At 36.7% G+C, this 12193-nt stretch overlaps 1 protein-coding gene and 1 long non-coding RNA gene across 4 annotated transcripts in view; one reads left to right on the top strand and one right to left on the bottom strand.

The window, feature by feature from the left end:
- The window catches only part of pkd1a (polycystic kidney disease 1a), a 51727-nt gene that overhangs the window by 36212 nt on the left and 3322 nt on the right, over nt 1-12193 (top strand). For all 3 annotated transcript variants that reach the window (XM_077605636.1, XM_077605637.1, XM_077605635.1), the window contains 10 exons: nt 74-189; nt 3280-3482; nt 4085-4279; nt 4364-4503; nt 5424-5554; nt 5640-5793; nt 5873-6044; nt 6131-6421; nt 7072-7206; nt 7348-7674. In XM_077605636.1, the coding sequence (XP_077461762.1) occupies nt 74-189; nt 3280-3482; nt 4085-4279; nt 4364-4503; nt 5424-5554; nt 5640-5793; nt 5873-6044; nt 6131-6421; nt 7072-7206; nt 7348-7674 (1864 nt within the window). The remainder of the gene's footprint in view (nt 1-73; nt 190-3279; nt 3483-4084; nt 4280-4363; nt 4504-5423; nt 5555-5639; nt 5794-5872; nt 6045-6130; nt 6422-7071; nt 7207-7347; nt 7675-12193) is intronic.
- Nucleotides 7019-10271, bottom strand: LOC144077714 (uncharacterized). Its single transcript, XR_013301076.1, has 2 exons — nt 7341-10271; nt 7019-7255 (listed from the first exon to the last, which is right to left on the bottom strand). It is a non-coding gene; the product is annotated as an uncharacterized LOC144077714 (long non-coding RNA).

The raw sequence follows: 12193 nt of genomic DNA, 5'->3' as shown, positions 1-12193 counted from the left end.
ATCGACGGTACAGAATGCAAATAATTAACAGTTTGGAGAACTTTTACCGAATTCTATTTGGCTCCTGCGTCAGGTCGAGCATTCTGGAAGATAATACAGAGGTGATTCTCCTTCAGAAAATCAATGAGCCTCTTCCTATGGAGTCACACAGAAGAGAACCCCCCAAAACTGCTTTCTCCTCCAATACAGGTGAGTGTGAGTTTGTAGTGTAAATGCGGTGTGTGTATTTTAATGTTGTGTTATGAAAGGAAATACTGGTAGAATGTTTTTGGCTTTTACCATTGAATTCATATGCAATAAGACTTTTTTAATTCAGTATTGCTATACTATGTCGTTTTTTACGAAAAAAGCCTTGCTATACTATGTCGTTTTCTAAGAAAAAGGTCTTACTATACTATGTCGGTTTTTAAGAAAAAAGCCTTACTATACATGGTCGTTTTTTAAGAAAAAAGCCTTACTATATTATCATTTCTTTAAGAAAAAAAGCCTTACTATACGATGTAGTTTTTAAAGAAAAAAAGCCTCACTATACTATGTCGTTTTTTAAGAAAAAAAGCCTTACTATACTATGTCGTTTTTAAAGAAAAAAAAGCCTTACTATACTATGTCGTTTTTTAAGAAAAAAAAAGCCTTACTACACTGTCGTTTTTTAAGGAAAAAAGCCTTACTATACTATGTCGTTTTTTTAAGAAAAATGTCTATACTGTGTAGTTTTTTAAGGTAAAAGCCTTTTACTATACGATGTCATTTTTTAAAGAAAAAAGCCTTACTATACTATGTCGTTTTTTAAGAAAAAAGCCTTACTATACTATGTTGTTTTTTAAGAAAAATAAGCCTTACTATACATGGTCGTTTTTTAAGAGAAAAGCCTTACTATATTATCATTTCTTTAAGAAAAAAAGCCTTACTATACGATGTAGTTTTTAAAGAAAAAAAGCCTCACTATACTATGTCGTTTTTTAAGAAAAAAAGCCTTACTATACTATGTCGTTTTTTAAGAAAAATAAGCCTTACTATACATGGTCGTTTTTTAAGAGAAAAGCCTTACTATACATGGTCGTTTTTTAAGAAAAATGCCTTACTATATTATCATTTCTTTAAGAAAAAAAGCCTTACTATACGATGTAGTTTTTAAAGAAAAAAAGCCTCACTATACTATGTCGTTTTTTAAGAAAAAAAAGCCTTACTATACTATGTCGTTTTTTAAGAAAAATAAGCCTTACTATACATGGTCGTTTTTTAAGAAAAAAGCCTTACTATACATGGTCGTTTTTTAAGAAAAATGCCTTACTATATTATCATTTCTTTAAGAAAAAAAGCCTTACTATACGATGTAGTTTTTTAAGAAAAAAAAGCCTTACTATACTATGTCGTTTTTTAAGAAAAAAAGCCTTACTATACTATGTCGTTTTTAAAGAAAAAAAGCCTTACTATACTATGTCGTTTTTTAAGAAAAAAAAAAGCCTTACTACACTGTCGTTTTTTAAGGAAAAAAGCCTTACTATACTATGTCGTTTTTTTAAGAAAAAGGCCTTCCTATACTATGTAGTTTTTTAAGGTAAAAGCCTTTTACTATACGATGTCATTTTTTAAAGAAAAAAGCCTTACTATACTATGTCGTTTTTTAAGAAAAAAGCCTTACTATACTATGTCGTTTTTTAAGAAAAATAAGCCTTACTATACATGGTCGTTTTTTAAGAGAAAAGCCTTACTATATTATCATTTCTTTAAGAAAAAAAGCCTTACTATACGATGTAGTTTTTAAAGAAAAAAAGCCTCACTATACTATGTCGTTTTTTAAGAAAAAAAAGCCTTACTATACTATGTCGTTTTTTAAAAAAAAAGCCTTACTATACATGGTCATTTTTTAAGAAAAATGCCTTACTATATTATCATTTCTTTAAGAAAAAAAGCCTTACTATACGATGTAGTTTTTAAAGAAAAAAAGCCTGACTATACTATGTCGTTTTTTAAGAAAAAAAAGCCTTACTATACTATGTCGTTTTTTAAGAAAAATAAGCCTTACTATACATGGTCGTTTTTTAAGAAAAAAGCCTTACTATACATGGTCCTTTTTTAAGAAAAATGCCTTACTATATTATCATTTCTTTAAGAAAAAAAGCCTTACTATACGATGTAGTTTTTTAAGAAAAAAAAAAGCCTTACTATACTATGTCGTTTTTTAAGAAAAAAAGCCTTACTATACTATGTCGTTTTTTTAAGAAAAAAAAAGCCTTACTACACTGTCGTTTTTTAAGGAAAAAAGCCTTACTATACTATGTCGTTTTTTAAGAAAAAGGCCTTCCTATACTATGTAGTTTTTTAAGGTAAAAGCCTTTTACTATACAATGTCATTTTTTAAAGAAAAAAGCCTTACTATACTATGTCGTTTTTTAAGAAAAAAGCCTTACTATACTATGTCGTTTTTTAAGAAAAATAAGCCTTACTATACATGGTCGTTTTTTAAGAGAAAAGCCTTACTATATTATCATTTCTTTAAGAAAAAAAGCCTTACTATACGATGTAGTTTTTAAAGAAAAAAAGCCTCACTATACTATGTCGTTTTTTAAGAAAAAAAAGCCTTACTATACTATGTCGTTTTTTAAGAAAAAAGCCTTACTATACATGGTCATTTTTTAAGAAAAATGCCTTACTATATTATCATTTCTTTAAGAAAAAAAGCCTTACTATACGATGTAGTTTTTAAAGAAAAAAAGCCTCACTATACTATGTCGTTTTTTAAGGAAAAAAAGCCTTACTATACTATGTCGTTTTTTTAAGAAAAATAAGCCTTACTATACATGGTCGTTTTTTAAGAAAAAAGCCTTACTATACATGGTCGTTTTTTAAGAAAAATGCCTTACTATATTATCATTTCTTTAAGAAAAAAAGCCTTACTATACGATGTAGTTTTTTAAGAAAAAAAAGCCTTACTATACTATGTCGTTTTTTAAGAAAAAAAGCCTTACTATACTATGTCGTTTTTAAAGAAAAAAAGCCTTACTATACTATGTCGTTTTTTAAGGAAAAAAGCCTTACTATACTATGTCGTTTTTTAAGAAAAAGGCCTTCCTATACTATGTAGTTTTTTAAGGTAAAAGCCTTTTACTATACGATGTCATTTTTTAAAGAAAAAAGCCTTACTATACTATGTCGTTTTTTAAGAAAAAAGCCTTACTATGCTATGTCGTTTTTTTCAATAAAAAAGCCTTACGTTAAGGATTGTAAAATCAGAGGTTTTTTTTTTCAAGTATTAAGGCCAATGTTGCCCTTCTCTAGTCGTGGCAGACGTGTGTCGTCCCAGACGGTTCCCGCCTTGGTGCGGACGCGCGGCCCTGTGGGGGAGCTGGGCCGCCATCGCCTTGGCCAACGGTATATCCATTTGGGTGGCTCATGGCTTCAATCAAAAGGTTGCTATGATGTGGCTCGTCTCCAGTTTTGCCAGCTTCCTGTGCTCCTGTTTGCTCCTGGAACCAATAAAGGTAGGAACTAAACTAAAAAAGCACATTTACTGGTGAATGTCAAATAGTATGTATGCAGCCCTAATAATAATAATAAAAGGGAGGCTGTGAACATTTCGTGTTTGTAAATTGCAAAAAATCACTGACGGAATCAAATCAGGGGACTACATAAAAAAAAATGCACTTCTGAGATCAAGGGGTTCAATCTCAAACTTCCGTGGGTTTTCTGCGGGTACTCTGGTTTCTTTCAACATCCCCAAAACATGCATACTAACTAGGCTGTTTGAACACTCTAAATTGTCCCTAGCGACTTATGACTGGTTATCCATCTACTTGTGCCATGTGATTGGCTGGCCACCAATTCAGGGTGTCCTGCGCCTGGTCCCCGTAGTTGGCTGGAATAGGCTTCAGCACCCCCCAAATGACCCTTGTGAGGATAAGTGGAATGGAAATGAATGGGTAGAAAATGTCGAAAGAAAAAAATCTTCCTGTTCGTTTTGTGTGTCGCGAAACATTTGATTTGATGCGACATTTATGAAGTTAATGTTGTATATCATTCGAGAAATGTGGAGAGTTTGCGTATCTCCCTGGCAGAGCGACACATACTTGACTTTGTCTTTCAGGTGTTGTGCGAGGCCATATACTATGCAGTGTTTGTGTGTCGCCTGCGCCCCGAGGACCAAGATGTGCTGGTGGAGTTCCCCGCGGTTGAGAGGGTGGTGCAGCGGGTCCCCAGCGTGCGGCCGCCCCAGGGCTACGCTCTGTCCCAAGACCGACACCAGGCCCGCAAAGTCCGCATGCTGCACACCATGTTGAAGGTCAGCGAGAAACACATTACACTAGACTCATTGTGACCACTCAGTGGTTTGAAAGTGTTTTTTTTAATTTATTTTTATTTTCAGAACTTCCTGCTTTACATGTTCTTCTTGTTGGTGGTTCTTCTGCTCAACTACTCGGATTCTGCCAAAGACACACACAGCCTGAGACTGCATACTCAGTTGCAACTTGTGTTGCATACGCCTGAGTACCACAACATCAGCAGGTAAAATTGGCATTGGGGATTTGCACAAATTAGGTTTAACAATATTTGTAGGGATCATGGTTTGGATTTCCGTATGATGTGAAATATTGTGACATGTAGACAGAACACAATATTGGATTGGATTGGATAACTTTATTCATCCCGTATTCGGGAAATTACATTGTCACAGTAGCAACAGGGTGAGAATGCAGAAATAGGAAAGGCATTTTAGATTAAAAAAAATAGATATGTAATAAGTAAGTTAATACATAAATACATGAATAAATATATAGATAAATAAGCATGTTGCTGAAATATATATATAAATACATACATATATACACATACATATACATACATACACATATAAGCACATACACATACGTGTACATACATACATATATACATACATATACATACATACACATATAAGCACATACACATATAAGCACATACACATACGTGTACATACATACATACACATATAAGCACATACACATACGTGTACATACATACATATATACATACATACACATATAAGCACATACACATATGTGTACATACATACATATATACATACATATACATACATACACATATAAGCACATACACATACGTGTACATACATACATACACATATATAAGCACATATATACATACATATGACAAGATTAGTAGTACAGTCTTAGTAGACTGATCAGCAGTCAGCCGTCACATGCTATTAGTTCAAATAAATTGTATGTCCAGCGTTGTCAAAGCTGTTTCATCATCCTATTTCTTTATATTGAAGTGAGTATGCAGTAATTTAGTATTAACAGGAAAAAAAAATATTTTGTAAAAATGCTATGACATTTGCCCAATGCCATTCACCCTATTGTCAAAAATGGGATCAGTGCAACACTATTGTGCATATACTTAGCAATCTCTTTCCAATATTTCAGCCGGCATGATGTCCTTACTTGGCTGAACCAATCTTTATTACCGCGCCTTCTAAATGACTCCACCCTCCTCGGAGACACGGGAAGCGTGTTACTTGGCACCGTGAGACTCCGACAAATCAACCACATGCTGGGTGAGTTCCCATTATACTGGACTTTGTGGACTTCAAATCAAATGCTCCATTTGCACATTTGTAACTTTTTTTTTTTCATTTCTAGCTGGACCCAGATTAGGGAGTTTGAGGGGACACGTTTGGTCTAATATTACAGTTTCTCGTGCTGACAGTCCGTTGGTCCTGCCGTTGAACAGAACTCTAGAGGAGGCCCGTATCTCCTTGCAACAGCATCAGCAGCAACACTGGCTTAATGAGGGGTATTTCACCACCATTTATGTTCATATTCATTTGAGCTAGTTGTGATTAATATATTGTTATTTTTATATTTGTTTGTAGGAGTCGCAATTTATACGTGGAGTTCTCTCTCTACAATGTCAACACAAAACTCTTGGCAGTCTTTTCTTTCCTCTTCGAGTTCCCCGTTTCTGAGCGTGCTCAGTCCAGCCTCGACCTCGTTGTTATCTCTCTGTGGCCAATCAGCGGGCTGGATCTGCAGCTTCTTTTAACGGTAACCACCGACAGGCCATCCGTTGCGGGTAGACTGACCGATTTTCATTTTGCAAGCAAAACTTTACATGCTTTCCCGTTCCCCAGGTGGTCCTTCTCATCCTGCTGTTGTATTTCCTGGTGCGGGGGATTTTGGGTTTCCTCAAAGAGGGGTACTCTTACCTCTTGTCTTCTTGGAGACTCCTGGGAATTTGTAAACTTACTCTGGTGGCATCTGTATGTGTGCTGCATCTGAGGCGGTGCGTCACGGCCCAGCATCAGTGGACGTTGTATCTCCAGCGCCCCCGGGATGCCTTCACAGACTTCTACCCCCTCGCCAAACAGACTCAGATGTACACAGTCATGGCGGCCTTGCTACTTTTCATTTTAGTGCTTAAGGTAAGAACGAAGTCCCCCAAAATAAGCATAATAATAAACTCGTGCAACTCGGCTCAGTTAGGAACATCTTGTCTGCTTTAGTTTCCTAATATTTTTCTGATTTGCTAAAGATGCATACATAAAAAAACTAGTAATTTTCTCGTGCGCATTTCGGCCCTGTGTTTTATGCGTTTTGTTGAATTCTGCGCGTCACAGCGAAAGTCGGGGGACTACTGTAGAAATATTTTATGCAGCATTCCCTCATTTTCCGCGTTTTTTTTACACTGCGAAAAATATTTTTACAGTAGTCCCCCAACTTTCGCAGTTTGAAAAAACTCAAAATTCGCGAAGTGTGGATTTTTTAGTTTGTATACTGTATACACTGCTCTTGTAAGTAGTAGAGCACTATTTTATATGTAAATTCTCCAATTTGTTCGGTCCTCAAAAAAATAGACACCCAACTAAACCCTTTAAAAATAATCTAAGTGTCCCAATTTTGTATGAAAGATCTGAGAAACACACATTTTTTGGGAGAAAAAGACTTAATGTATTTTAAAAAATACCAAAAATGCAAGTACACATGTGTAAGGAGGAACAATAACTGCTTATGCAACATGGTGAAATTATTTAAGACTTTATTCAAAGAATGAAAATGTTGCCATTTTTTGCAGGCTTCTCATCAGTTACGGTTCTTGCGAGAGTGGGCCGTGTTTGGCCGAGCTCTGCGACGCTCCTTCTGGGAATTGCTGAGCGTCGCTCTGGCTCTGCTGCTATTACTGCTGGCCTACTCGCACACCGGACACCTGGTCAGTGCCAGCTTCTACTGGGTTGTTTGGGAGATGCGATAAACTGAAACTGAAAAGGAATTAGAAACACTGGTTTAACCCAATGAACAAACGTTACCAGAGGATTCACCTACGATCTTTTTTTATTTTCTCACACTTAAGCTCTTCCACTCAGTCTTCGACGGCTACGGTAGCGTCAGCGCCGCCTTTCTGTCTTTGCTGGGCGCCGGGGGCCGTGGTCTCTTGTCACCGGACCCTTCGCGGACACTCACCGGACCCTCCGCCGGCGTCTCCTCCCTGGTGTTCCACGCGAGCTTCGCCGTGGTCCGGTTGCTGTTGATCTGGTTGATCACCTCCATTTTGCTGAGGAACTACCGGCGCGGAAGGGCCGAATTGTACCGACCCGCGGTGGGTCTGCAAGACTACGAAATGGTGGAGCTGTTCCTCAGAAGACTGAAAATGTGGATGGGGCTGAGCAGGACCAAAGAGGTGAGAAACTGAGCCATTCATTTCTTCTTTTGGGGGACTGTAATGCCTTAATGGGGTCATTCAAGAATATAACAAAAAAAACTCAATTTTGAGATGTTTTTGCACTAGATTCTTGAGTAATAGGTCATAAATGATTAAGGTTTGATTGGATCAGCATGCAAATTGGTAACATGGTATGGATATGGTAAGCATGATTTTGGGGGGTATTTACAATAGTTGACATAATCACTCCATACTAAAATATTGTTAAGATGGCATCTTGGGGGACATGTTCCGAGAAGCATAATTCAGAATTGAAATACAGGGTGTGCCAAAATGTTTGACCCCATTTTGTAAGCCAATAATTTTGACAAGTTTCGTTGGAATGACCTCAAAGTTTCACAGCTTGTGTAGAAACGATTCAAGTTTTTGTGTGTAACGTTTGGTATACAGACGCTCCCCTACTTACGAACATTCAACTTACGAACAACGGTACATACGAACATGTCTGCAAATTGCGTTTAAGTCCAAAAATGTTCGCAAGTCCAATTTTGTATTTCGCGCCTTTTTCGGAGTAGTACTTCTTTCCGCCGCTAATACCGACGCCTGGCGCTGTGAGAGCTCAGCTCACCCAGCATCTACCTTCTTCTTCGTTGCAATGCAGAAGTGCGTGAATGTATCTCCAGTGTGCAAAGAACCTTTTTCATTTGTATCATTAAATATCTCATGCATCCAATATTGAATATGGTTGGTAAAAAGCTAAAGGCTTCTATTGAGGGAGTTGCAAGGAAGAGGCAAGCCATTTCATTTGAAACGAGTGGCAATAATAACGAAGCTTGATGCGCGTGAGAGTGGTGAGCGTTTCACGGGCATTGAATCGTTCGACCGTCAGTACCATTTATAAACAGAAAGATCGAGCAGCAGGACCCAAATATTGAACGTTGCACAAAGTTTGCAAATCAATTGAATGATGCCATACAGTGCTACCGCATCATTTATGATGAAAAAAAGAAGAAAACTGTGCAATCGTCATTAGGTCGCTTCTTTTGGCCAGTTTCTAATACATAAATCTCTCTCTCTCTCTCTCTCTCTCTACAGTACTGTACATATTCTCTCCATTTTTTTTTTCAGTACAAACCAATGCGTGTTACTTATACAAGCCTTAAACATACAAATGCACTTATATAAACCTTCAATATACTTATATCGGCCTTAAACATAAATTATAATACAAAATATAGCACTGAATCAACTTACAAACAAATTCAACTTATGAACAATCGCTCGGAACCAATTGCGTTCGTTAAGGCTTTTTTTCTTAAAAAATGACATAGTATTGTAAGGCTTTTTTCTTAAAAAAAACGACATAGTATTGTAAGGCTTTTTTTCGTAAAAAACGACATAGTATAGTAAGGCTTTTTTCTTAAAAAACAACATAGTATAGGCTTTTTTCTTTAAAGACGACATAGTATAGTAAGGCTTATTTTCTTTAAAAACGACACAGTATAGTAAGGCTTTTTTGTCTTTAAAAACGACATAGTATAGTAAGGCTTTTTATTTACAAAAAAGACCATGTATAGTAAGGCTTTTTTCTTAAAAAATGACCATGTATAGTAAGGCTTTTTTATTTAAAAAAGACCATGTATAGTAAGGCTTTTTTTCTTAAAAAAACGACATAGTATAGTAAGGCTTTTTTTCCTAAAAAACGACATAGTATAGTATGGCTTTTTTCCCCTAAAAAAACGACATAGTATAGCATGGCTTTTTTTCTTGAAAAACGACATAGTAGAGGAAGGCTTTTTCCCTAAAAAACGACATAGTATAGTATGGCTTTTCCCCCTAAAAAACGACATAGTATAGTATGGCTTTTTTCCTTTAAAAAACGACATAGTATAGTATGGCTTTTTTTCTTAAAAAACGACATAGTATAGTAAGGCTTTTTTTCTTAAAAAACGACATAGTATAGTATGGCTTTCCCCCCCTAAAAAACGACATAGTATAGCATGGCTTTTTTTCTTGAAAAACGACATAGTAGAGGAAGGCTTTCCCCCCTAAAAAACGACATAGTATAGTATGGCTTTTTTCCTTTAAAAAAATGACATAGTATAGTAAGGCTTTTTTTCCTAAAAAACGACATAGTATAGCATGGCTTTTTTTCTTGAAAAACGACATAGTAGAGGAAGCCTTTTTTTCTTAAAAAACGATATTGTATAGTAAGGCTTCTTTTCTTAAAAAACGACATAGTATAGTAAGGCTTTTTTTCTTTAAGAAATGACATAGCAAGTAAGGCTAAGAGAGTCGGAGAATAAATCTGACTTCTGATTCTTCACCTTCTAGTTGTTGCTGTGGTCCACTGGCAAAATCATTGGGTCAGAACATGAGGCGGGAATCAGGAGTGGGTTCAATTCCACTCGTTGCAATTCTCAAATTGTTTATTGAGGTAATGAAAAGGATAAATACAACTTCCAACTTTACTGTGGTGCAGTGGCAAAGACATTGGGTCAGAACTTCAGGTGGACTCAAGTTCAAATCAGAAGTGAGTTTGATTCCACTCTTTGCAATTCTCAAATTGTTTATTGAGGTAATGAAAAGGATAAATATAACTTCCAATCACTTCATTTCAGAAGACACTGTGGTCCAGTGGCAGGAACAATGGGTTGAAATTAAAGTTGGACACAAGTTCAAATCTGGAGTGAGTTCAAGTCCACTCTTTGCAAATCTCAAATTGTTTATTGAGGTGATGAAAATGATAAATATAACTTCCAATCATCTCACTTCAGAAGTCACTGTGGTCCAGTGGCAAAGTCAATGGGTCAGACAGACCTCAAGTTAGTTAGTTTGACTGCCATGTGGGAGACTGGGGTTCGAATCCCGCTCTCGTTTGACTGATCAGTACACTAGTAGTTCAGTAAATGGGTAATCCTTTTTTCATTCAAATAAAGACTTAGTCATTTTTTTCAGCAAAACAATATTTCCGGTCAGCCTTCGGCTGACCGGAAGACAGTTGGGAGGGGGATCCCTGGTGGCGTTCGACAGTCGGCCTTCGGCCGACTGCCGACGCCATGCAGTCGTTGACTGGCGACACCGGGACGTGAACCCTCGACACCCACGTCGCAGGCAGGTGACTTACCCACTACACCACGAGGCGGCCCGCCTATACATGATTGGAAGTTATACTTATCCTTTTCATTAACCAAATAAACAATTTGAGAATTGCAAAGAGTGGAATTGAACTCACTCCTGATTTGAACTTGAGTCCACCTGAAGTTCTGACCCATTGTCTTTACCACTGGACCACAGTGACTTCTGCAATGATGTGATTGGAAGTTATACTTATCCTTTTCATTACCCAAATAAACAATTTGAGAATTGCAAAGAGTGGAATTGAACTCACTCCTGATTTGAACTTGAGTCCACCTGAAGTTCTGACCCATTGTCTTTACCACTGGACCACAGTGACTTCTGAAATGATGTGATTGGAAGTTATACTTATCCTTTTCATTACCCAAATAAACAATTTGAGAATTGCCCAAGAGTGGAATTGAACTCACTCCTGATTTGAACTTGAGTCAACCTGAAGTTCTGACCCATTGTCTTCACCACTGGACCACAGTGACTTCTGAAATGTTGTGATTGGAAGTTATATTCATCCTTTTCATTACCTCAATAAACAATTTGAGAATTGCAAAGAGTGGACTTGAACTCACTCCAGATTTGAACTTGTGTCCAACTTTAATTTCAACCCATTGTTCTTGCCACTGGACCACAGTGACTTCTGAAATGATGTGATTGGAAGTTATATCTATCCTTTTCATTACCTCAATAAACAATTTGAGAATTGCAAAGAGTGGAATTGAACTCATTCCTGATTTGAACTTGAGTCCACCTGAAGTTCTGACCCATTGTCTTTGCCACTGGACCACAGTGACTTCTGAAATGATGTGATTGGAAGTTATATCTATCCTTTTCATTACCTCAATAAACAATTTGAGAATTGCAAAGAGTGGAATTGAACTCGAGTCCACCTGAAGTTCTGACCCATTGTCTTTGCCACTGGACCACAGTGACTTCTGAAAGTTTCAGTTTCTAATACATAAATCTCTCTCTCTCTCTCTCTCTCTCTCTCTCTCTCTCTCTCTCTCTACAGTACTGTACATATTCTCTCCATTTTATTAAATGTTTTTTTTTCAGTACAAACCAATGCGTGTTACTTATACAAGCCTTAAACATACAAATGCACTTATATAAACCTTCAATATACTTATATCAGCCTTAAACATAAATTATAATACAAAATATAGCACTGAATCAACTTACAAACAAATTCAACTTATGAACAATCGCTCGGAATCAATTGCGTTCGTAAGTAGGGGAGCGTCTGTATCTATCTTTTCAGGTTAAGAAATGCCATTGACTTAAAAAAAGGCATTTTGAGTGTTAGAGTATGCTCGGACTCAGTCACCTAAAGCAATGCAGCGTGCCTTCTTCATAAATTGTGCAAAGAAGCCACCAACTACGAAACAAATTAGGACTTGGCACC

Source organism: Stigmatopora argus, chromosome 7 (genome assembly GCF_051989625.1).
Source record: "Stigmatopora argus isolate UIUO_Sarg chromosome 7, RoL_Sarg_1.0, whole genome shotgun sequence".
Classification (NCBI taxonomy): Eukaryota; Metazoa; Chordata; class Actinopteri; order Syngnathiformes; family Syngnathidae; genus Stigmatopora; species Stigmatopora argus.
This window is presented reverse-complemented; position numbering and strand designations above follow the sequence as displayed.